Source organism: Erythrolamprus reginae, chromosome 11 (assembly GCF_031021105.1).
Source record: "Erythrolamprus reginae isolate rEryReg1 chromosome 11, rEryReg1.hap1, whole genome shotgun sequence".
NCBI lineage: Eukaryota > Metazoa > Chordata > Lepidosauria > Squamata > Dipsadidae > Erythrolamprus > Erythrolamprus reginae.
Window position 1 is genome coordinate 29,680,765 of NC_091960.1, and position 26,521 is coordinate 29,707,285.

General features: G+C 42.9%; 1 protein-coding gene across 2 annotated transcripts in view; it reads right to left on the bottom strand.

Annotated features, from left to right (window-relative positions):
- Positions 1 to 5,695: 5,695 nt before the first annotated feature.
- HMGCL (3-hydroxy-3-methylglutaryl-CoA lyase) overlaps positions 5,696 to 26,521 on the bottom strand; it is a 32,779-nt gene continuing 11,953 nt past the window's right edge. For both annotated transcript variants that reach the window (XM_070764810.1, XM_070764809.1), the window contains exons 3-9: positions 23,748 to 23,855; positions 21,770 to 21,865; positions 18,384 to 18,532; positions 16,886 to 16,949; positions 11,601 to 11,789; positions 8,919 to 9,044; positions 5,696 to 6,542 (exon numbers count right to left, since the gene is read on the bottom strand). In XM_070764810.1, the coding sequence (XP_070620911.1) occupies positions 6,441 to 6,542; positions 8,919 to 9,044; positions 11,601 to 11,789; positions 16,886 to 16,949; positions 18,384 to 18,532; positions 21,770 to 21,865; positions 23,748 to 23,855 (834 nt within the window). In that variant the 3' untranslated portion in view covers positions 5,696 to 6,440. The remainder of the gene's footprint in view (positions 6,543 to 8,918; positions 9,045 to 11,600; positions 11,790 to 16,885; positions 16,950 to 18,383; positions 18,533 to 21,769; positions 21,866 to 23,747; positions 23,856 to 26,521) is intronic.

Sequence of the window (26,521 nt, forward strand, 5' to 3'; positions counted from 1 at the left end):
GGGGAGTTCCGCAAGCTGTCCCGACGGCTTCTTTGCAGTATCCTGTTTTAGGAAGGCAGTTAATGGGAGGCTTCCCCGCCCGAGGCTGCAAATTCGGGGTTCGCAAGCCTGGAACGAAACAGCAAAGTTCTAAGCTATGTATGTGGTTTTATAGCTATTTTTATTTTATTTTTATTATTTATTTTGTCAAGCATGTACAAGATAGTAGACATTGGTATGAACATAAACATTGTTGTATGCCGCACTGAGTCCCCTAGGACAGTGATTTTCAACCTTTTTTGAGCCGCGGCACATTTTTTACATTTACAAAATCCTGGGGCACACCACCAACCAAAATGACACAAAATGACACCCTAAGACACTCTCCTCTCTTTTTCCATCCCTGTCTCCTCCCCACCCTTGTGTGTGTGTGTGTGTGTATACACACTCTTGAACCATTTCCAAAAACAGGTGAGGGCTGGGGGGTTTTCTCTCTTATTCTTTGGGTGCTTTTTATCATATGTTTTAAATCAGGAGTCACTTCTCTCTCTCTTTTATTTCTCTCTCTTTCCTCTCATTCTCTGTCTCAATCATTTTCTCGTTTCTCTTTTTTTCCTCCCCTTTTTGCTCATTTCTCTCTTGCTCTCTCTCCCTTCCTCTCCTTTACTCTCTCTCTTTCTCTTGCCTTCTTTCTCTCTCACGCTTGCTTTCTCTCTTGCTTTCTCTCTCTCACTCTCTTTCTCTCTCTCTTGCTTGCTTTCTTTCTCTCTCTTTCTTTCTTGCTCTCTTTCTCACTCTCATTCTCTCAGCAAAAAGTTGTGAGACCGGAACCTGAGCTTCCTTCTTCACGGCACACCTGATCATGTCTCGCGGCACACTAGTGTGCCACGGCACACTGGTTGAAAAACACTGCCCTAGGACAATGTTTCCCAACCTTGGCAACTTGAAGCTATTTGGACTTCAACTCCCAGAATTCCCCAGCCAGCATCTGCCCTAGGAGAAGGGTGGACTACAAAAACATAGATAGAATTGATAGATAGAATAGATAGATAGATAGATAGATAGATAGATAGATGATAGATAGGATAGATAGATAGATAGATAGATAGATGAGAGAGAGAGAGAGAGAGAGAGAGAGAGAGAGAGAGAGAGAGAGAGAGAGAGAGACTGACAGACTGACTCATTTTGCAGCATGAGTTCCAGCAACCGGTTAGGTCTCAAAGAGTCGGCCTTCTCCGTGTCCCATCAACTAGACAATGGCACTTGGCGGGACCAAGGGGAAGAGCCTTCTCTGTGGGGGGGCCAGCCCTCTGGAACCAGCTCCCCCCCCCCCCCCGGAGATCAGGACTGCCCCCACCCTCCTTGCCTTTCGTAAACTTTTTAAAACCCACCTCTGCCGTCAGACATGGGGGAGCAGTGTTTCCCAACCTTGGCAACTTGAAGATATATGGACTTCAGCTCGAATGCTGGCTGGGGAATTCTGCGAGTTGAAGTCCAGATATCTTCAAGTTGCCAAGATTGGGAAACACTGTGGTAGAGGAAAGGAAAAGCTGGAGGAACATCCATGGGGTCGTGATGGGTCGGACACAACTTCACAACTAACAATAATAACAACAATAGGAAAGAGGGTGAACGATAGTACTGTAGTAATGCAATACAGTAATACAAAAATATTTACATGGATAAATATCCTTCTCCATAAGACAGTGCTGGGAGAATCAAGTGTTAAGCACAGTAATAGCATGAGTGGACAAAAAATTGTTCCTGGGTCTAGTTGTTTTGGCATCCTTTCATAAACATATGAAAGGAAGAATCATAATAAAGTATCCATAAACTCAGGTTTACATCCAAAATCAGGGCCTGAATTTCCATTCTTAAGCAAGGTGGCTAACGTTAGTTGCACCTGATTCTATGCACATTTTTGCACAGCTCTTTTGAAAGGGAGGGAATGGAGATTTTGCAGTATCCTTCCCCTTCCGTGCCCACCAAGCTACACCCACTACGCGCACCAAGCCCACCAAGTCACACCCACAGAACCAGTAGGTTTTTTTAAAAATTGGCTTTCACCACTGATCAGAACCAACATCCTGACATTATATATTCAGTTTTGGACCCAGATTGTGGGGGCAATATGCTGGCTCTGTTAAAAAGAGCTATTGCTAACATGTTGTAAGCCGCCCTGAGTCTAAGGAGAAGGGCGGCATAAAAATTGAATGAATGAATGAATGAATGAATAAATAAATAAATATATTCAGTTTTGCTTGGAAGAGATGGAGAGAGGGCTAGTATTAGACAAGCTTGTGGAAAACTATGGCCAGCCAGCAATGGTGAAAAGGCTTGTCTTTTCCTGACAGTTAGATTGGCAGGCCTGGTCAAGCTGGACAAGACCTGATCAGGTCCCAGAACAAAGAAAGTTAAACCAGTCAAGCTATATCAGGTTGCAGCAGAAGGTGAAGTTAGAACATCAGCCAACAATAGGATCTCTGGCTAAGATCACACAATATCTTTGGTGAGTGAGATTCTTGGAAAGATGGAGGATTCTTGCAAGAATTCACATTTCCTCCAGGGCAGGGATCCCCAAACTTTTTACACAGGGGGCCAGTTCACTGTCCCTCAGACTGTTGGAGGGCTGGACTATTAAAAAAACCCTATGAAAAAATCCCTATGCACACTGCACATACCTTGTTTCAAAGTAAAAAACAAAATGGGAATGTACTATTTAGGGGGGGGAAGAAGTCTGAAATTCATATATGTTTATGTTTTGTTTTTTATTTTCTTTTGTTAACATCTGATTGTAGGTTTTCTTGGCTTATAGAAAAATGTATAAAGAAAGAAGGAAGAACTTTGGCATAATGGTTAACAAGTTAGAAATATAATTGGTGTACTTTTTGAAGGAACATTAAGGAGGGAATTTAATTAAAAGAAAATGAATGTAACTGGATGAAAAATTTAGGAAAACAAACTTTTGCAACTTTTTTGATGATTGATTTTAGTTACTAACAAAATACCGCATTTTATTCATAGAAAATTAGATGGAACACTGTGTTGTATCACTCATCCGCGGGCCGGATAAATGGCCTCAGTAGACCACATGCGGCCCGCGGCCCGTAGTTTGGGGACCGCTGCTCCAGGGTGTTGATCAACAGTCAAATATATCCAACACAAAGACAGTTGTATTTACAGTTGTATGCTCAAGGTTATGTTCAACATGTACAATTGTGATTATGCCATAGTTCAGCGAATTGACATTTCCCTGGTGCATCTGACTCAATTGTAATGAAGGTTGTCACAGGCCTTCACTCGCCTCCCCAATGATTCTTCCTGAGATCTCTGAACTTTGCCAAAGTGCGTGACTTCTCAGCAAGCAGCAAGGTGTTCAACGTTCCAAAAATGTCATCTGGCGGGACCCAGGGGAAGAGCCTTCTCTGTGGCGGCCCCGACCATCTGGAACCAGCTTCCCCGGGAGATTAGGATTGTCCCCACCCTCCTTGCCTTTCGTAAACTCCTTAAAATCCACCTCTGCCGTCAGGCATGGGGGAATTGAGACATCTCCCCCAGGCCTATGTAGTTTTATGTATAGAATGTTTGTGTGTATGTTTTTATATACAGTATAAGGTTTTTTTTTAGGTTTTTAAAGTAAAATTGTTATTTTAGACTTAATATTAGATTTGCCATTGTATACTGTTTTATCACTGTTGTGAGCCGCCCTGAGTCTGCGGAGAGGGGCGGCATACAAATCTAAATAATAATAATAATAATAATAATAATAATAATAATAATAATAATAATAACAACAACAACAACAACAACAACAACAACAACAATAATATAATCCGCCCCTTCATGGCTAGTATTTGGGAGCAATACAATGGCAATTACTTTATCTTCACAAATAAGTTAAGTCTAAGGAGAAGGGTGTCATAAAAATCAAATAAATAAATAAATACATACATACATGCATACATACATACACAATCATTTTTTAGAAATAACATGCCCCTAATTTAAATGCTTTGCTATTTAAATTGCCTAATCCAAGGGTAGGCAAAGTTGGCTCTTCTGACTTGTGGACTTCAACTCCCAGAATTCCTGAGCCAATCATGCTAGTTCAAGAATTTGGGGAGTTGAAGTCCACATGTCATAGAAGAGCAAACTTTGCCATCCCCTGGGCTCTAATCCATCCTTTGGATAGGTTCAAATCAGCAACGAACCTTTGGAGTGTACTGCCTCCTACTGGCCATGTCTTTAGATATCAGCTCTGTATTTTTGACAGGTAGTTCTGCACATCAGTCCTGTCACTCAGAAACGCCGAACCACAGTTGTTAAGTGAATCGTCGGAGTTGTTAATTTAGTAACCTAGTTGTAAAGTGTATTTGGCTTCCCCATTGACCGTGTTAGTCAGAAGAATGCAAAATGTGGTCGTATGTCCACAGGACACTGCAAGCATGGCAGTTCTGTGTTAGCAAAAACCTCAGAAGAGAAGAATTTAGGGGTAGTGATTTCTGACAGTCTGAAAATGGGTGAGCAGTGTGGTCGGGCGGTAGGAAAAGCAAGTAGGATGCTTGGCTGCATAGCTACAGGTATAACAAGCAGGAAGAGGGAGATTGTGATCCTGCTGTATAGAGTGCTGGTGAGACCACATTTGGAATACTGTGTTCAGTTCTGGAGACCTCACCTACAAAAAGATATTGATCAAATTGAACGGGTCCAAAGACGGGCTACAAAAATGGTGGAAGATCTTAAGCATGAAACGTATCAGGAAAGACTTAATGAACTCAATCTGTATAGTCTGGAGGACAGAAGGAAAAGGGGGGACATGATCGAAACATTTAAATATGTTAAAGGGCTAAATAAGATTCAGGAGGGAAGTGTTTTCAATAGGAAAGTGAACACAAGAACAAGGAGGCACACTCTGAGGTTAATTGGGGGAAAGATCAGAAGCAACGTGAGAAAATATTATTTGACTTAAAGAGTAGTAGATGCTTGGAACAAACTTCCAGCAGACGTGATTGGTAAATCCCCAGTAACTGAATTTAAACATGCCTGGGATAAACATAGAAACATAGAAGACTGACGGCAGAAAAAGACCTCATGATCCATCTAGTCTGCCCTTATACTATTTTTTGTATTTTATCAAAATTAAATACAAACATATAGTCATCCTAAGATAAAATACAGGTAAAGTATAAGGGCAGACTAGATGGACCATGAGGTCTTTTTCTGCTGTCAATCTTCTATGTTTCTATGCAAGCATCATAAATTCCTGCCAGTTGCCAACCGTCTCAATTTTGATCCCACGACCATGGGGGCAGGCAGCCATAAATGTGAAAAACGGTCATAAGTCACTTTTTTCAGTCCGGTCTAACTTTGGACATTAAATAGCAATACGGATAGCAACAGCATTTACTTATATACCGCTTCACAGTGCTTTTACAGCCCTCTCTAAGCAGTTTACAGAATCAGCCTCTTGGCCCCAACAATCTGCGTCCTCATTTAACCCACCTCGGAAGGATGGAAGGCTGAGTCAACCTTGAGCCGGTGGTGAGATTTGAACTGCTGAACTACAGCTCGCAGTTAGCTGAAGTAGCCTACAGTACTGCCCTCTAACCACTGCGCCACCCCAGCTTCACTGGTTGTAAGTTGAGGGTGTATAACTGCCTCTACTTCTTGATTCAGAACATTGGAAGAAAATCAAATGGCACAAACAACGTTTCAATCCAGAGTAAAAATATTTTATTATTTGCAGAGAAATCCCAGAGTACGTTTTCTGGCTTCACTGTTTGACAAGGCGAATCCTACAGACCACTAGGCCAGCGTTTTCTATCAGCCTTGGCCATTTTTAAGACGTGGGGACTTCAACTTCCAGAATTCCCCAGGACCACAGCATCTAAAAAGGATCATAATGACCCAAGAGCTTATGCAAAGAGAAGCTTTGTCCCGACAGCTAGAACGTTTAGAACAGTGTTTCCCAAGCTTGGCAACTTGAAGATATCTGGACTTCAACTCCCAGAATTCCCGAGTTGAAGTCCAGATATCTTCAAGTTGCCAAGCTTGGGAAATACTGCTTTAGAAAGCCCAGCACTGGAGAAAAATTGGAGGGAGGGGTGCTGGGAAGTAGGATGGCAGTAATTGCAAAAAAAATAATTTCAGGCACAAGAGGCCTAGGTCAAAAACAAGGACAAGAGCAATACATTTGGCTCCTTAAATAGTTGCAACATCCATCTTCAAATACCGAGACATCCAACATGTTTGACAGCAAGATACAGTGTTCTGCGTTCTTTTAAAGTCTTCTTCTTCTTCTTAGTGTAAATTCCAGCAGTCTCCCATCTTCTTGCCTTTTAATTCTGAGTCATTGGAAAGTGCTTCAATAAAGTTAGAGGGGACAAATACCAACATAGCAGTGTCCAGACTGCCACGCAGTTTTAATCCCAGCCAAGTCCAGGAAAGGCAACTGGTCTACTTCAGAGTTTGCAGGTGGCCTGGGCGACTTTTGAGCTGGTCTTTCGGTTCAGCATCTTGCAGATGAAAGTGCCTGCTTCAAGGACTTTGGATAGATCCACACCCTTTATAGGTTAAAGAGAGAGAGAGAGAAAAAAAGGGGGGACAGCTGTTTATTTTGTATCCACAAAGCTATAAACCTGCAGCTGCAATCACACACCTTAAGCGTGTTCAATATTAACTGGTCAGCATTTTTTCACTCGGTGTGTTTTCTATGAATTAAGAGCAATTGACCTTTTGCACAACAGTGGCTAAATCCAATTTGATGTAGTAGATAAAGGCATTGGCTTGAAAGTAGGAGGCTGTGAGTTCTAGTCCTACCATAGCCATCAAAGCCAGGTAGACAACCTTTCTCTGTGTCCAGACTACCTCATAGGGTGGTTGTTGCAGGGAAAACAGAAGGAGGAAGTAGTATTGGCTATACTCACCAACTTGTGTTGCTTATAAAAAAAATATAGAAACATAGAAATCTGACGGCAGAAAAAGACCTCATGGTCCATCTAGTCTGCCCTTATACTATTTTCTGTATTTTATCTTAGGATGGATATATGTTTATCCCAGGCATGTTTAAATTCAGTTACTGTGGATTTACCAACCACGTCTGCTGGAAGTTTGTTCCAAGAATCTACTACTCTTTCAGTAAAATAATTTCTCATGTTGCTTTTGATCTTTCCCCCAACTAACTTCAGATTGTGTCCACTTGTTCTTGTGTTCACTTTCCTATTAAAAACACTTCCCTCCTGGACCTTATTTAATCCTTTAACATATTTAAATGTTTCGATCACGTCCCCCCTTTTCCTTCTGTCCTCCAGACTATACAGATTGAGTTCATTAAGTCTTTCCTGATACGTTTTATGCTTAAGACCTTCCACCATTCTTGTAGCCCGTCTTTGGACCCGTTCAATTTTGTCAATTTTGTCAATATCTTTTTGTAGGTGAGGTCTCCAGAACTGAACACAGTATTCCAAATGTGGTCTCACCAGCACTCTATATAGCGGGATCATAATCTCCCTCTTCCTGCTTGTTATACCTCTAGCTATGCAGCCAAGCATCCTACTTGCTTTCCCTACCGCCTTACTGTAATTCACCCATTTTGAGACTGTCAGAAATCACTACCCCTAAATCCTTTTCTTCTGAAGTTTTTGCTAACACAGAACTGCCAATACAATACTCAGATTGAGGATTCCTTTTCCCCAAGTTCATTATTTTACATTTGGAAACATTAAACTGCACTTTCCATTGCTTTGACCATTTATCTAATAAAGCTAAATCATTTACCATATTATAGACGCCTCCAGGAATATCAATCCTATCGCATACTTTAGAGTCATCGGCAAATAGGCAAACCTTCCCTACCAAACCTTCCCCTATGTCACTCACAAACATATTAAAAAGAATAGGACCCAGAACAGACCCTTGTGGCACACCGCTTGTAACCTGTCTCTGCTCAGAATACTCACCATTAACAATAACTCTCTGATGTCTACACTTCAGCCAGCTGCAAACCCATTGAACTATCCAGGGATTAAGTCCAATCTTCACTAATTTATCTATCAGCTCTTTATGTGGAACCGTATCAAAGGCTATATACAGGTGGTGTGTGTGTGTTTTCTGTCGAATTTCCCATCATTTTCAAATTCAACGAAAATGTTACACACAAACACATATGTAAGCATTAGGTCTGGAGTTCGCAGCATTGCTTTGAGAAATGAATGTTGCCTTTGGCTATAACCTGAGCGCATCATGAAGGAAGCTACATCCTTCCTGTGCAACTAAAAACCCCAAATGTAGAGCACTGCTGACCACTATCTCTCTCTACAACTCAGATCCTGTCTTAAACCTAAGCTGCTGGCCGGACCAAAACATGCCCAGTCATTACATTAATAATCAGATTTAAAATTTATATAGTGCGTCTTAATAATGAATTCCACATTGCAGCTGGGAAGTTGGCGCGGAGAGAAGAATAGTTTACAAAAGCTGACTGAGAATTTGTAACTGAGATGATACATACAGCATCTTTATAATTTTTTTTATAAGCAACACAAGTTGGTGAGCGCAGCCAGTATATCTTCCTCTTTCTGTTTTCCCTGCAACAACCACCCTATGAGGTAGTCTGGACAGAATCTCCGGAGGGAGCTGATTCCAGAGGGCCGGGGCCCTCACAGAAAAGGCTCTTCTCCTAGGCCCTCCTAAGTGACATTGTCTAGTTCAGTGTTTCCCAACCCTGGCAACTTGAAGATATCTGGACTTCAACTCCCAGAATTCCCCAGCCAGCATTTGCTGGCTGGGGAATTCTGGGAGTTGAAGTCCAAATATCTTCAAGTTGCCAAGGTTGGGAAACACTGGTCTAGAAGATCCAAGGAAATCATGGGAATGGATAGATTAAGTTTATCCTCTGATGGCCAGCTAGGGAGAGAGAACGAAAGCAGCTTCTCACTTACGGTGTGAATCCCAAGGCCGTGGAGCATGTACACCATGTCTTCTGTTGCCACGTTTCCTGAGGCTCCCTGGGCATAAGGACAGCCTCCGAGGCCAGCAACTGATGAATCGACTACATTCACTCCCATCTGCAAACAGAAGTAAAAAACCCTTTAAGAACGGTTGAAAATCATTGCAATCTGTCGTGAGAAATCACAACTTAGGAACTGAGCAAGCCTTTAAGGTTTCTCTTCTCTCTCTTTCTTTTTTGAAATATATATATATATATATTTAGTACATAGACATATATACCACCCTAGGCCTCTACAGCCGTTGTGGCCTGCTAGCAGCTCATGCAGCTGATAGCAGAGACTGATTTGATGATGCGCCAGTGGCCTGGGCAGCTGACACCCGAGTTGGCGCCAGAGGCAGAGGTTCAACAAGGGCCTTTGGAACCTCCAGCACCTCTTGGCAGTGATGAGAAAGAGGAGGCTTCCCTTCTTCTTAATGCAAGAGCCTGCAGAGCTGCTAAAAGGCAGGAGAGATTACTCTAGAGCAGTGGTTCTCAACCTTATGGTCGGGACCCCTTTGGGGGTCGAACAACCATTTCACAGGAGTTGCCTAAGACCATGGGAAAAGACAAATTTCCATTGGTGTTAGCAACTAAAGCTTCTATTCTGGCATCTCGGAACATATTTTTACAATCCAACCAATCAGGTGTTTACAGGGGGCTGTCCCTCTGACCTCTTGCCAATCAGCTTAAAGATCTGTTGGAAGAATTGTCGCTAAACTTATAGTTGGGGGTCACCACAAGATGAGGAACTGTATTAAGTGGTCGCGGCATTAGAAAGGTTGAATATCACTGCTCTAGAGGAGGTCTCCTCGGGAGTAAGACCTGAGGCTAATTGGCCACTCCCCTAGTCTACTTAAGGACAGCAGACGCAGCTGAAAGACTGCAGGAAACAACATTTCAGAATGGTGTATCTGTCCTGAATGTTTTGTGAATCTTGTTTTTCTGCTTGGGATTTCTTATCGTGTCAAATTTCTGGGCATTTTGACAAGTCTTTGAAACTTGTGAGATAACAAGAAATAATTGCATTGCTCTGATTTAAGACTTTGCTGAACTAATGCCAGCTGATTAATTAGCAACTGAGTTTTTCGTAAGTAAAGATAGCTTTTAGATTTACGTGTGTGCCTCCACTACTAAGCCAGTTATTACTAGTGGGTTTACTGATTAAATTAAGTTCATCCAAAATGTGTGTTTGTTATGTTTGTAACTGGAGCAAAACAATGTGGTTTACCATGTCACCACATTGACTCCACAATCTGGGTCCTCATTTTACTGACCTCAGAAGGATGGAAGGCTGAGTCAATCTTGAGCTGGCCAGGATCGAACTCAAGGCGGTGGGCAGAGTCCGCCTGTAATACTGCACTCTTTTGTATGTATTCTTCCTTTACCAGTATTCTCATTCACAGGACCTGCCTATTGTTCAGATTGGTGAGCAAACTGGTTTTGTTTTATTACAGGTGTTCCTGGACATGACTGTAATGATGAGATATTGTTAACAGTCATACAATGCAGTCTCATGACTATGGTAGGCGGCAAATAGAGCTTTGTTGCTGAGCATCTGAGGTTTGGTCACATGATTGCAGAGAAGACCCCCAACTGCTGGAACGGTGAATTTATGTTTTTAGGAGATGACCCAGCTGAGCCCAAGAAAGGGGTGACACACGTCATTAGTCTTCAGAGAGGGGTGGCATACAAATCTAATCATTAAATTATTATTATTGTTGTTGTTGTTGTTGTTGTTGTTGTTGTTATTATTATTATTATTATTATTATTATTATTATTATTATTATTATTATTATTCTCGAGTCCCTTTGTGCCAAGAGGTCTAAGTCCAACCCTATATAAATTCATTTCTATTGAAAAGTTTTACATCGTTGGCAAAGAGAACGCAGTTGCTTGTAATATGATCACAAAGGTCATTTATATAGAATATGAAGAGTGTTGGTCCAAGTACGCTGCCTTGGAGTACGCTGGTCTTAACCGGAACAGGATTAGATATGGCGCTCCCTATTTTGACAACTTATTGTCTGTTTGATAGGGACGCAGTTATCCAACTATGAAGGGATCCTAAGATGCCATAGGATTTGAGTTTTAGAAGTAGTTTGTCATGAGCCACTGAGTCGAAGGCTTTACAGAAGTCAATGTAAATTGCATCTATTGATTTGCCCTGATCGAGATTTGTAGTCCATATGTTTTTGCAGTGAAGGAGTTGCAGGTTGCAAGATAATTTTTTTTCTGAAATCAAATTGTTAGTGAGTGGATTGTTAGTTCCTTAGATTATCCACTGTTGACCTCTCCTGATTCCTAAGAGGTCAGTAAGGGGCGTGGTAAGTGCACCAGAGTGCCTTCTGTCCCCTGTCCTAATGTTTCTCTTTTACTAGTATCATGTATATAAATATTATTATATCTTTGTATACCACTAATGCGTACTTGACAGAACAAACAAATAAATAAAAAAAATAATTTCCCTTGACTATTAGTAGTTCAGATTCTTGTAGAGAACATAAGCTTGCAATAAGCTTTGAATTGCCTGGGTTTCTGATTTTTTCACCCCTGACAATGTCATATTTTTGTGTCGGTCATAAGTCAAGGACCACATCTAATGGTTGTTTCAAAGACTGAGGGAAAACTCACCTGCAGTGCTACTAGTGTATTGGCAAGAGCTTGTCCGTAAGTGTCGTGGCAATGAACAGCGAGAGCTTCAACGGGCACCTCTTTCATGACTGCCGAAAGCATCTCTCTCATATTGCCTGGGGTCCCCACACCAATGGTGTCACCGAGCGAGATCTCATAGCACCCCATCGCGTACATTTTCTTTGACACCTGTCACAAAAAAAACATATATTTTTTTTTTAAATGTAGCTTCTTATTGTTTTTCTTAGGTTGCAATTTCAACACACAATTATAAGTAATTAGTCAGGATAGATTCATGTTCAGTGTTTTCTTTCCCTGGAAAAGGTGAACGGATCTATTGCACCCCCTCCTTTGTTAATTTTTCCATGCTCTGCTTTTGATGCTCAATTCAGTTTGCCCTCATTATCTTGCCATAGCTGCAAATGGCAGGTAAATATTAGAACTTCAGGGTTGAGCCAAAGGTGTGCGGGGTTTTCCCCAAAAGGCAACTGGACTTCCTTGGTGTTTTGAAAAATATATTGCTCAAAAAAATAAAAGGAACACTCAAATAACACATCCTAGATCTGAATGAACAAAAGTGTGCAATAGGGTTGACATTCCTGGAGGGGTCGGTAATATGGTGAATGATTTAGCTTTACTAGATAAATGGTCAAAGCAATGGAAACTGCAGTTTAATGTTTCCAAATGTAAAATAATGCACTTGGGGAAAAGGAATCCTCAATCTGAGTATTGCATTGGCAGTTCTGTGTTAGCAAAAACTTCAGAAGAGAAGGATTTAGGGGTAGTGATTTCTGACAGTCTCAAAATGGGTGAGCAGTGTGGTCGGGCAGTAGGAAAAGCAAGTAGGATGCTTGGCTGCACAGCTAGAGGTATAACAAGCAGGAAGAGGGAGATTGTGATCCCCTTATATAGAGCGCTGGTGAGACCTCATTTGGAATACTGTGTTCAGTTCTGGAGACCTCACCTACAAAAAGATATTGACAAAATTGAATGGGTCCAAAGACAGGCTACAAGAATGGTGGAAGGTCTTAAGCATAAAATGTATCAGGAAAGACTTAATGAACTCAATCTGTATAGTCTGGAGGACAGAAGGAAAAGGGGGGACATGATGGAAACATTTAAATATGTTAAAGGGTTAAATAAGGTTCAGGGGGGAAGTGTTTTTAATAGAAAAGTGAACACAAGAACAAGGGGACACAATCTGAAGTTAGTTGGGGGAAAGATCAGAAGCAACGTGAGGAAATATTATTTCACTGAAAGAGTGGTAGATCCTTGGAACAAATTTCCAGCAGACGTGGTTGGTAAATCCACAGTAACTGAATTTAAACATGCCTGGGATAAACATAGATCCATTGTAAGATGAAATACAGGAAATAGTATAAGGGCAGACTAGATGGACCATGAGGTCTTTTTCTGCCGTCAGTCTTCTATGTTTCTATGAATACTTTGTTCTGTACAAAGTTGAATGTGCACAGCAGCATGTGAGATTGATTGTCAATCAGTGTCGTTTCCTAAGTGGACAGTTTGATTTCACAGAAGTTTGAGTTATATTCTGTTGTTTAAGTGTTCCCTTTATTTTTTTTGACCAGTGCATTTTGCTTTTCATGCAAGAAACTTCTTCAGTTCTTCGATTAGAAGTGAATTGTTTTCCAAGGAAACACCAAGAAAGTCCAGTTGCCTTTTGGGGAAGAAAATCACCTATGGGACAACCATGACCTGGATGATTTGAGAATCTCCAAAGACCCGTGATGGCAAACCTATGGCACGCATGCCATAGGGTTGCCCTATGCCACCTCCAGCATATCTGCGCATGATAGACAGCTGATTTTTGGCCTTGGAGAAGACCGTTTCGCTCTCCGGAGGCTTCAAGGAAGCTTCCTGAAGCCCCGGAGTGTGAAAAAACACCCAACAGACAAACAGGAAGTTCAGAAAAAGGAACTTCCGGTTTGCCCTTGTGCTGTTTTTCGCACTCCAAGGCTTCAAGTTTCCTCTCCTTGCAAGACTTCTCCGTTTTTCCTCTGGGTTGATGGGATTTCAATTTGTATCATTCGAACTAAATTCCAACATATCCGAAAAGCAACAGGGTATGGAAGGGGGAATGAGCTCAATTTATCGCAGGCAAAGATGTGAAAGTGTGTTTTTCCTCCATTCACTGATAGCTGTTGGTTGGAAGATTGGATATTTATGAGCCTCATGCCAAGTCACAAGGTTTATTAGGCATGTTTGCTGCTCGAATGGGAATGAGTGATTTTAAAACGTTAAATGTTATTAGGGTTTTTAAAGTAATTAGTTAAGTTAATTGTATTTTTAGATATTTATATTGTATATTGTCTTCTCATATCTTGTAAGCCGCCCAAAGTCCTTGGAGAGGGGCGGCATATAAATCCAATAAATAAACAAATAAACAAACATTCACATCTAATTCAGCGTAGTTTAGAAATAGGAATATTATTATTTGATAACGCATATGTATTAACATCAACAACTTTGGTACTACAGTGATCCCCCTATCATTGCGAGGGTTCCGTTCCAGGACCCCCCGCAACGAGCGGGTTTTTGCGAAGTAGCGCTGCGGAAGTAAAAACACCATCTGCGCATGTGCAGATGGTGTTTTTACTTCCGCAGCGCTAGCGAGGAGCCGAAGATTGGGGGCGGCGCGGCTGTTTTAAAACGTCGCCGCCGGCATGGGGGGCTTCCTAGCAGCCCCCCAAACCCGGGTTGGGGTTCCGGGGGGTGCTGGCAAGCCCCCCATGCCGGCGGCATCGTTTTAAAACAGCCGCGCCGCCCCCAATCTTCGGCTCCTCGCTAGCGGGCAGGCAGGCGGCGGACAAGCCGTTCGCTAGCGCTCGCTCTCGCCGCTTTCCACCTGAGTCCTGAAGCGAATTCGCTTCAGGACTCAGGTGGGAAACGGCGAGAGCGAGCGGGCGGCGGACAAGCCGTTCGCTAGCTCTCGCTCTCGCCGCTTTCCACCTGAGTCCTCAAGCGAATTCGCTTCAGGACTCAGCTGGGAAGCGGCGAGAATGAACGGCGTGGGCGGGCGAAGGGCGGGCGGCAGCGAGGAGTTTGCGTGGGTGGTGGGGAAACTCCTTGCTGATGCCCGCCGCTCGCCCTCCCGCCAGCAAGAGGGGGAAGACCCAGGGAAGCCGCCCAGCAGCTGATCTGCCGGGCCCCATCTACGCATGCGTGCCCATAGAAAAAAAGGGCACGCATGCGCAGATGGTGTTTGACTTCCGGGTTGAAAAATCGCAAATTACCCTGTTCGCAATGGTCGGGGACGCAATAACCGGGGGATCACTGTATTTGCACAAACCTGGAAAAAGGAAAATATACGAAATGAAGAAATGGTAATTAGGAAAATGCTAGATTGTGCCAAATTAAGCTTATCTATCTATCTATCTATCTATCTATCTATCTATCTATCTATCTATCTATCTATTTATTGGATTTGTTATCTCCGCAGACTCGGGGTGGCTAACAACAATAATAAAAACAGCATGTAGGAATCCAATTAATAAAACAACTAAAAAACACTTATAATAAAACAAAACATACACACAAACTTACCATGCATAACTTGTAATGGCCTAGGGGGAAGGAATATCTTAACTCCCCCATGCCTGGCGGCATAAATGAGTCTTGAGTAGTTTACGAAAGATAGGGAGGGTGGGGGCAATTCTTATCTCCGGGGGGAGTTGGTTCCAGAGGGCCGGGGCCGCCACAGAGAAGGCTCTTCCCCTGGGGCCCGCCAAACGACATTGTTTAGTCGATGGGACCCGGAGAAGGCCAACTCTGTGGGACCTTATCGGTCGCTGGGATTCGTGCGGTAGCAGGCGGTTCCGGAGGTAACATATGAGTTACATATTAACATATGAGTTACAGAATAAACTAAATTAAGACTATTGCACAGTTTTGGGGGAAATTATATAGTTGGATAGAAAAGAAAAAAGAATTGAATTAACGTTTAAGAAAAAGAAAGAATCGTTGAAAGCAGAATTGCAACATATTAAGTTGATTCACTTTGTGCTCGTTTTATGTTTGTTAGTATGTTTGTATGTTTATTTCTGTTTTCTTCTGTTTTTCATTATTAAAATAAATTTAAAAATAATAGATCAGGGGTCTTCAACCTTGGCAACTTGAAGACTGGTGGACTCAAATTCCCAGAGTTCCTCAGCCAGCTTTGCTCTTCCTGATACAAGAGCCCGCAGATAGGAATGGCTACTCCAGAGGAGGTCTCCTCGGGAGTAAGACTGGGGGCTAATTGGCCACTCCCTTAGTCTACTTAAGGACATCACAGGCAGCTAACAAGCTGCAGAGAACAATGTTTGAGAAACCCATCTGATCAAAGTGTGCTCCGTGTCGGAAAGACTTCTGCTTGTTTTTTCTGCTGCCGTTTCGGTTATCAAGGACTAGCTCTAGGCATTTTGCCAATTCTCTGAAGCTTCGTAAGATATCAAGACCTAATTGATCTTCTTGGCTTTAAAACTCTTTGAACTGTTACCAGCTATTAATGAAGATTAATTAGTAGCGGGCTGCTTGCCAAAAAAGACTGCTTGTAGATTGGCGTGTGAATATTCACTGCTAAAATATTTTATTAGTAGTGGTGTTTCAATTAAATAAGTGCGTAACAACTGGGTGTTGCATTAATTATTTGTTTGTTTGTTTATTTATTTGATTTGTATGCCACCCCTCTCCGGAGACTCGGAGCGGCTAACAGCAACAATAAAACAGTGTACAATAGTAATCTAATACTAAAAACGATTAAAAACCCATTAATACAAAAACCAAACATACATACATACATACCATGCATAGAACTGTAAAGGCCTAGGGGGAAAGAGTATCTCAATTCCCCTATGCCTGGTGGCAGAGGTGGGTTTTAAGAAGGTTACGAAAGGCAAAGGAGGGTGGGGGCAATTCTAATCTCTGGGGGGAGTTGGTTCCAGAGGGCCGGGGCCACCACAGAGAAGGCTCTTCCCCTGGGTCCCGCCAAGCGACATTGTTTATTTGACGGGACCCGAAGAAGATTCACTCTGTGGGACCTAACTGGTCGCTGGGATTCATGCAGCAGAAGGCGGTCCTTCAAAATAAAATGTTTTATTAGTAGTGGTGTTTGAATTAAATAAGTGCGTATCAACTGGGTGTTGCGTTATGTTCTTGGCAGGGACAGAACAAGGGCAACGCATGTGTGGCGAGATTGAACTCTCTTCTCAAAGGCTCGTCTTTGCTTTTTTTTAGTATAAAGTAGGGTTTTGTTTGCAAAAAAATAACCCCTCTTCTGGACTCACCTCTGCCACTTTAGCCGGAGAAATCTTTCCTTCATAAGGGCAGCCAAGAACACAGGAGACGTAGCTACACCGCAAAAGGAAGAAAATGCAACGTCGTCATGTCAAATCATGGAGATGGATTAATGAAAACTAGCAACTAACTTCCCCAGGCCTATACTGTTTATGTATGGTATGTTGTGTGCATGTTTTTTAAATTATGGGTTTTTAGTTTTAATTATTAGATTTGTATTGTACATTGTTTTTTCTATTATTGTTGTGAGCCGCCCCGAGTCTACGGAGAGGGGCGGCATACAAGTTTAATAAGTAAATAAAATAAATAAACCTCTGCCTCCTCCCTTTGCTTCATTCATGAGAAATCTATCCATAACATAATGTCTGTTGATGGGGAGGGGGGAGACAGATGGCGCAATGGTTAGAGTGCAGTACTGGAAGCTATTTCTGCGGATCACCAGCTGCCAGCAGTTTGGCAGATCGAATCTCACCAGGCTCAAGGTTCATTCAGCCTTCCGTCCTTCCGAGGTGGGTAAAACGAGGACCCAGATTGTTGGGGAAAATATGCTTACTCTCTGTAAACCGCTTAGAGAGGGCTGTAAAGCACTGTGAAGCGGTATATAAATCTAAATGCTATTGCAATGCAACCTCTTCACACAATTAGTATTAGATGGAAGTTTCGAGATAGAAACATAGAAACATAGAAGACTGACGGCAGAAAAAGACCTCATGGTCCATCTAGTCTGCCCTTATACTATTTTCTGTATTTTATCTTAGGATGGATATATGTTTATCCCAGGCATGTTTAAATTCAGTTACTGTGGATTTACCAACCACGTCTGCTGGAAGTTTGTTCCAAGGATCTACTACTCTTTCAGTGAAATAATATTTTCTCATGTTGCTTTTGATCTTTCCCCCAACTGACTTCAGATTGTGTCCCCTTGTTCTTGTGTTCACTTTCCTATTAAAAACACTTCCCTCCTGGACCTTATTTAACCCTTTAACATATTTAAATGTTTCGATCATGTCCCCCCTTTTCCTTCTGTCCTCCAGACTATACAGATTGAGTTCATGAGGTCTTTCCTGATACGTTTTATGCTTAAGACCTTCCACCATTCTTGTAGCCCGTCTTTGGACCCCTTCAATTTTGTCAATATCTTTTTGTAGGTGAGGTCTCCAGAACTGAACACAGTACTCCAAATGGGGTCTCACCAGCACTCTTTGTGTAAGTTAAAAAAAAAAAAAATCCACAGAGGAGGAGGAGACTTTCTTATTATCATGAGGACTAGCTGCTAAACAGAACTTTCAATTTGGGAGCTGCAGGCTGAACGCAATTAAAGAGTGCCAGATTGGGGAATGAGAACATTTTTGTGTTCTCTGGAAAGGTTACTGGATACAGGCTCCTCTTTCTTTCTTCCTTGCCTCAGCCTTCCTTCCTCCTTCTCAACCGGCTACGCATAAGGATGCTTGTCCATCACCCAAATCAGCATGCAGGGCTAATATTTACCCTCGGACTGGAATACTGGCTTCTTTTGATGCCCGCAGCACATCGCTAAATCTTTGCAGACTCTCCTCTATGGAACAGTTGATGTTCTTCTCCGTGAAGCGCTCGGATGCTGCGCCAAAGATTGACACCTCCTTCGCTCCGGCTGCCACCTGCCAATGATATATTAAAAAAAAGAATTTAGATATTATGCGTTTCTCTATTCAGAAAAGCTTAGCACTTGTTCCTTCCAGTAGTGGTACGGGTGGGATTGGAGATCCGTTAGCGCAGAGCTAGGCAAAGTTGGCCCTTCTATGATATGTGGACTTCAACTCCCAGAATTCCTGAACTAGTTTGATTGGCTCAGGAATGCTGGGAGTTGAAGTCCACATGTCATAGAAGAGCCAACTTTGCCTACCCCTGCGTTAGCGGAAATGGAGACTTGCCTGCATCTCTGCGCCCAACGCGGAATATTTGGCTTCTGCGCATGCACTAGAAGCAAAATCTCACACGAGGGCGCTCTTGTGTGCGAGATTTTGCCCATTGTGGAAGCAAAAATATCAGCAGAAATCCCCAAAATCTTGCTCTCGCGTGTGTCCTCGTGCAAAATTTGGCTTCTGGTGCATCAAATCTTGCACCAAAATGCACGGGCCTGCCCACTGTATGCGCCTGCACCGGTTGCGTTCCAGTAGTGCCGGCAAAGAGGAACCCCCGCCTGGTTCCTTCCCTCAATTACAAGTTTATCTATTATTTGACTCATTAGATTTTTTTTATCCCACATTTATTGCTTTGATAAGTATCAGGCACAAGGAATCAGAACAACCGCATGAGCTGATCAGAGTTATTCCTTACAAACATAGAAGATGGACGGAAGAAAAAGACCTCATGGTCCATCTAGGCTGCCCTTATACTATTTCCTGTATTTTAGCTTAGGATGGATCTACGTTTATTCCAGGCATGTTTACATTCAGTTACTGTGGATTTACCAACCACGTCTGCTGGACGTTTGTTCCAAGGATCTACTACTCTTTCAGTGAAATAATATTTTATTACATTGCTTCTGATCTTTCCCCCAATTAATCCTTCATTGTTGCAATACCTATTGGCAAGAATCGCAGCAGATTCTCTTGGGCTGAATCAGCTAAGGCTTGTGGTTTTAAATTTTGTATCTTTGTTTTATCCTGTATGCTGCCCTGAGTCCATTAGGAGAAGGGTGGCCTATACATTTATGCAATGAATGAATGAATGAATGAATGAATGAATGAATGAATGCATGCATGGATGGATGGATTTATTTTATTTTATATTTTATTTTATATTTTATTTTATTTATTTTATTTTATTTTATTTTATTTTATTTTATTTTTTATTTTATTTTATTGGATTTGTATGCCGCCCCTATCCGAGGACTCGGGACGGCTCACAGCATGTATAAAAAAGAACAGTAATATAATCCAATTAGTACTACAATATTAAAAACTATTAGAAAGAGAAGATTAACCTAAAAAATTAACTCATTGAATGAGTGAGTGAGTTAGGCTGGGAGTCTAACTGGCCAAGATCAGCAAGCCAACTTGCTGGGACATCAGCTCTTCCAGACAACCACTTCCTCCAAGACACAGGGAAGCAGATACTAGCATTTAGACTTATACACTGCTTCACACAGTGCTTTTACAGCCCTCTCTAAGCGGTTTAGAGCCAACAATCTAGGTCCTCATTTTACCCACCTCGGAAGGATGGAAGGCTGAATCAACATTGTGAGATTTGAACTGTTGAACTACAGCTAGCAGTTAGCTGAAGTAGCCTGCAGTGCTGCACTGTAACCATTGCGCCACCCTGGTTCTACCCCAGTTTCTTACTCTGGGTAAGAAACCAGAAAGGCAGTGCCAAAGCAACGAACGGGAGAGCCAGCTGTAGCTCTTCCGTTCGGCCTCGGCTAGAGATCTTCCTGGCTTAAGAGATGGTTCTGCTATTTTAAAATTCTGATTGAGAAGATGGATAGGTATTCCTCGGCATGTATTTTCCTTTATGTATTTCTATTTTATGTACACTGAGAGCATCTGCACCAAGACAAATTCCTCGTGTGTCCAATCACACTTGGCCAATAAAGAATTAATAATAATAATAATAATTTATTGGATTTGTATGCCGCCCCTCTCCGTAGACTCGGGGCGGCTAACAACAATGATAAAAACAGCATGTGACAATCCAATAATAAAACAACTAAAAACCCTTATTATGAAACCAAACATACCATGCATAACGTGTAATGGCCTAGGGGGAAGGAACATCTCAACTCCCCCATGCCTGGCGGTATAAATGAGTCTTGAGTAGTTTACGAAAGACAGGGAGGGTGGGGGCAATTCTAATCTCCGGGGGGAGTTGGTTCCAGAGGGCCGGGGCCACCACAGAGAAGGCTCTTCCCCTGGGGCCCGCCAAACGACATTGTTTAGTCAACGGGACCCGAAGAAGGCCAACTCTGTGGGACCTTATCGGTCGCTGGGATTCGTTCGGTAGCAGGCGGTTCCGGAGGTAATCTGGTCCAATGCCATGTAAGGCTTTAAAGGTCATGACCAACACTCATTCTATTCTATTCTATGACTGGTTGCTTGCTGACCATTTGAACTTCTGGTGGACTGGACTGGGAGGTACTTGCGACCTGAATTCAAAGTCCTAACAGTCGGAGTGGGGTGTGTGGTTGCGTGAGGGGTGCCCCATGGTCACATAAATGCACTTTGGGTGCTTGGCAACCAGGCCACCTTTACAGCTATCAGCAGGGCCTGTGATCCTGTGACCTCGATTTAAGACAGATTTTTGTTAAAAACGGAACTTTTACTTCCGATTTTCAGTAAATCTGGCCTGTAGCAAACCATGGATTTGCTTAACGTCAGGGGGAAAAAAAGATGGCAATACTGCCAGAACTTACGACCGTAATGGGAGTTCAATTCAATTCAATTTATTAGATTTGTATGCCGCCCCTCTCCGAAGACTCGGGGTGGCTCACAACAATAATAAAAACAATATTCCAGCGAAAACAAATCTAATATTAAAAAGCACATAAAACCCTATCATATTTAAAAAAGCAAACAACATATACATACCCAAACATAAATATAAAAAAAGCCTGGGGGAAAGGTGTCTCAACTCCCCCATGCCTGGCGGTATAGATGGGTCTTGAGTAATTTACGAAAGACAAGGAGTGTGGGGGCAGTTCTAATCTCTGGGGGGGGAGTTGATTCCAGAGGGCTGGGGCTGCCACAGAGAAGGCTTCGTTATGGTCATTACTTGAGGCCTTCTTGTACCTATCAAAGAGCACTGTGAGAGAAGAACAGGCCTTATAGCTCCACTCATTAGTAGCTTCCCTACTAGTGCAAGGACCTAGGAGCTTTTCGACTGCCGATTTCTCTTACCGCTGCTTCAAACCCCTTGAGGTTGGGTGTCAGAACAGGATAGCTGATCCCAGGGTGCTTCCTGATGCCTTGCATAACTTCTGTGTGGTCAGCCATCTAGATACCAAAGAGAAAAACAAACAGCAGGTTTAAATTCCTCAGAAGGGAGGGGAGGCAGGGGTGGTTAATCCCTTGTGATCTCTTTCTCTCCACTACTGGATGCGTTTTTTTTCCTGAGGGGAGGCCGCCTGTCAAGCCGGTGCAGAAGTTGGTGATAAATCAACGGCTTGCCACACTATCTGTAGAAGGCCTGATCCTTATGGGAACTTGGGAGGTGTTGTGGTTAGCTCTGGCCCAGCTCCTGCCCCAAGGAATGTGGAGGTGGATGTGGGGGAAACATCCACATGTCACAGGCCTGTTTTGCTCCCGATAGAATCTCCCAACGAAGTCTCCTCTGATGAAGGAAGTGTGGGTGATATGGAAGAGGGGGTTTTGGCAGACAACTCAGGAGGAGATCAATCATCTTTATCTTTGCTGGATTCAGATCAGGAATGTATGACTGACCCACGCATGTGTAGAGTTATGCATAGGAGAGAACAACTTAAGAAATATTACAGGAGATAGGAGAGGCCATCTGTGTTTGGATGAGGCTCCAGTAATTAGCGTTGCTGATAAAAATAGCAGTGTGCTGGCATGGCCCTTGTGGAAGATTATCTGATCGTAGTTCGTCAAGGTGAATTGTTGTTTCCTGATTGTATTCAAGACTCTGTTTGGATTCCTGGATGACTTTGGATTACACTTCATTGTGTTTATCACTGTTAGGACAACAGTAGCTGTGACCCAATTTCACAGTTACTGAGTTAATAATTGGACTTCGTTCTTGTATTGTATTTCAACTGTGCCTTGTTGTTACAAGAAATCCCTTTGAAGTTTAAAAGGGTTTTTTTTCTTCTCTTCTGTTGATAAAGAACATTTATTTGCCTTCTATCATGTGTGTGTGTCTGCTTGGACTAATTAACCTGTAATTAAGGGCGGTTGGCACACGCCAGCAGAACAGGAGGGGTGATTTCATGAGGGGACAGTTGCAGCCACAAAGCATTCTTTCGAGTGGTTCAAGGACATCCTATGCTCATTCCCCTGGGCGGAAGTGGAAGGAGCTGCCACACAGGCACAACCTGAGTGGGCAACATGACAAGTTTGTGGGTGGGAGGCAAGACATGTGAACTTTCAACTGGGTGGGAAGCTCAGTGTAGGTGCCAGGGTGGCTCCGGATATAAATTGGACCTTTGAGGAATGCCTTGACTTGGACTCTGATTTACCTGGAACCTTGACACCTGCACATGTTGTACTAAATTGATATGACTAGCCACCCTTTGTAAATGTAGAACAGGGAATGCCCAACCCTGCCAACTTTAAGACTTGTGAACTTCAATCCTCTGAATTCTGGGAGTTGAAGTCCACAAGTCTTAAAGTTGCTAAGGTTGGATACCCCTGGGGTAGGACACCTCCAGCTCTTTGATTCAGCATTCATTCATTCATTCATTCATTCATTCATTTGATTTTTATGCCGCCCTTCTCCTTAGACTCAGGGCGGCTTACAACATGTTGGCAATAGCACTTTTTAACAGAGCCAGCCTATTGCCCCGACAATCCGGGTCCTCATTTTACCCACCTCGGAAGGATGGAAGGCTGAGTCAACCTTGAGCCGGTGGTGAGATTTGAACCGCTGACCTTCAGATCTACAAGTCAGCTTCAGTGGCCTGCAGTACAGCACTCTACCTGCTGCGCCACCCCAGCTCATACTGCGATTAGTTGGAAAAACATAAATTGTGCCTCTCATTATGAAAGAAACCGAGCTGAAACATTCATTCATACCAAAGACTAAGCTAAAATTTGCTTTAATTAAGGTATGCTGAATAAAGCTGAACTAGGTCTTGCAAGGGAGCAAAGTAATGGTAGCTTGTGTGCCCGACTCCTTTATGTCCTTTTCCATACTGACCTGTGGGACCCATTTTGGAGAGACAAAACTGGTGGCTTCTATAACGGAGAGGCCCGTCTCTGACAGCATGTTGATTAAGTCAATTTTCACCTGGGTGGGAACAATATTCTGGAAAGAAAGAGAGAGAGAATTCCCTGTTAACAGCAATTCAGCTGTGGCGAGGGGGGCGTTTGCCCAGGTTCGCCTGGTGCACCAGTTGCGGCCCTATCTGGACGGGGAGTCACTGCTCACAGTCACTCATGCCCTCATCACCTCGAGGCTCGACTACTGTAATGCTCTCTACATGGGGCTACCTTTGAAGAGTGTTCGGAAACTTCAGATCGTGCAGAATGCAGCTGCGAGAGCAATCATGGGCTTCCCTAGGTATGCCCATGTTACACCAACACTCCACAGTCTGCATTGGTTGCCGATCGGTTTCCGGTCACAATTCAAAGTGTTGGTTATGACCTATAAAGCCCTTCATGGCATCAGACCAGAATATCTCCGGGACCGCCTCCTACCGCACGAATCCCAGCAGCCGGTTAGGTCCCACAGAGTTGGCCTTCTCCGGGTCCTGTCGACGAAACAATGTCATCTGGCGGGACCCAGGGGAAGAGCCTTCTCTGTGGCGGCCCCGACCCTCTAGAATCAACTCCCCCCGGAGATTAGGATTGCCCCCACCCTCCTTGCCTTTCGCAAACACCTCTATCGCCAGGCATGGGGAAATTGATTCTCCCGGGCTGCTTCCGCTTTGTGTATGGTCTGTATGAGATGTATGATTGTTTTTATATTAAGGGTTTTAAAGTGTTTTTAGGTATTGGATTTGTACTGTTTTTGTTGTGAGCCGCTCCGAGTCTGCGGAGAGGGACGGCATACAAATCTAATGAATAAATGAATGAATGAATGAATGAATGAATGAATGAATGAATGAATGAATGAATTCCATCATTTTATTTCCAACTCGATACTTAGTTGGTGGCGGAATTACTACATTCTATAACATTTTCTATTTTTTGCTCCTTTGTATCTTTCCCTAACCGTGATTTTTGGCACACAGAAACAACATTCCTATTTTAATAAACAGAAACACATTTCCTGGATTTAATTTTGTTGACTTTGTGATGATGTCAGTCATATTTGTGACCACTTCCTTTTCTCAAGTTTGCCAATGCTAGCCGGACTTTGAGGCTGACTCAAATGTTTACCCATTGAAAACACACTCCCTACTTGTGATTCTGCATACAGGTAACCCCTCGAAATATGACCACATCATTTAGCAACTGTGCAAAGTTAGAAGAGTGCTGAAATTAGGGACTCGTGACTGGTCCTTGTATTTATAACCATTGCAGCATCCCTGAGATTGTAATTTGGGTGCTTGGCAACTGGCATGTGTTTACAAAGGCTGCAGTGTCCCAGGTCATGTAATTATCATTTACTTCCCAGTTGGCTTACAAAATCAAAGCCAGGTTTGATTAATAAACAAGAGGATTGTAAAATCAGGCGTAGTCATGTGTAAGCTCATTTACACATGACTATGATACAGTTCTACAGAGGAATCATTGTGTGCCATCTACACCTCTATAACCGTCTGGTTTGGTTCTGCAACCCAACAAAAGAGACACAGACTTCAGAGGAGAATCAGAACTGCAGAAAAAACAATGGCTGCCAACCTGCCTTCAATTGAGGACCTGTATACTGCACGAGTCAAAAAGAGGGATGTGAAAATATTTACTGACCCCTCACATCCTGGACTTAAATTTTTTCAACCCCTATCCTCAAAATGACACTATAGAGCACTGCACACCAAGACCACTAGACACAGGAACATTTTTCTCAAATGCCATCTCTCTTCTAAACAAATAATTCCTTTACCACTGTCAAAATAGGGCTGCTACTATTACTATTACTACTGTACAGTATTACTATTAATCTTCTCATCATTCCGATCACCCATCTCCTCCCACTTATGACTGTAACTTGTTGCTTGTATCCTTATGATTTATATTAATATTGTTTCCTGATTGCTTATTTCTACTCTACGACAATCATTAAGTGTTGTACCTCATGATTCTTGGCAAATGTATATTTTCTTTTATGTACATTGAGAGCATATGCACCAATGACAAAATTTCTTGTTTGTCCAATCACACTTGGCCAATAAAGAAATCTAATCTAATCTAATCTAATCTAATCTAATTGTGATACAAACCCCTCGTCATACGAACTTTTCGAGATACGAACACGGGGTTTGGAAAAATTTTGTCTCTTACAAACTTTTTTTGCCTTACGAACCCCCTGCCCAAACGCCGAACCCGGAAGTTTGGCAAAAGTTCGGGTTCAGCGTTCGGGAGGCCACCGAGAAGCCCTGCTGCCCAGTTGTCACCTTGCCAGAAGAGCCGCGGAGCTGTCGGCTGGTCGGGAGGCTCAAACGGAGGTGGGGAATCCCAATAGGGAATTCCATGGGCAGAGCTTTGATGTCACGAAGACGTCCTTCCTGGCCGGCCAAAACGTGGACTCCAGGAAGGACGTCTCCGTGACGTCAAAGCTCCGCCCTCTGCTTCTCGGCAGCCTCCCGAACCCAAACATTTGCCGAACTTCCGGGTTTGGCATTCGGGAGAACGCTGAGAAGCGCCCGGCTGTTTCAAAAGGTGACAGCCATGTGGCAGCGCCCAGCGGAGCGCCGTTTTTGCATTTATTTTTTTTTGCTTGCACGCATTAATTGATTTTACATTGTTTCCTATGGGAAACATTGTTTCGTCTTACGAACTTTTCGCCTTACGAACTTCCTCCCGGAA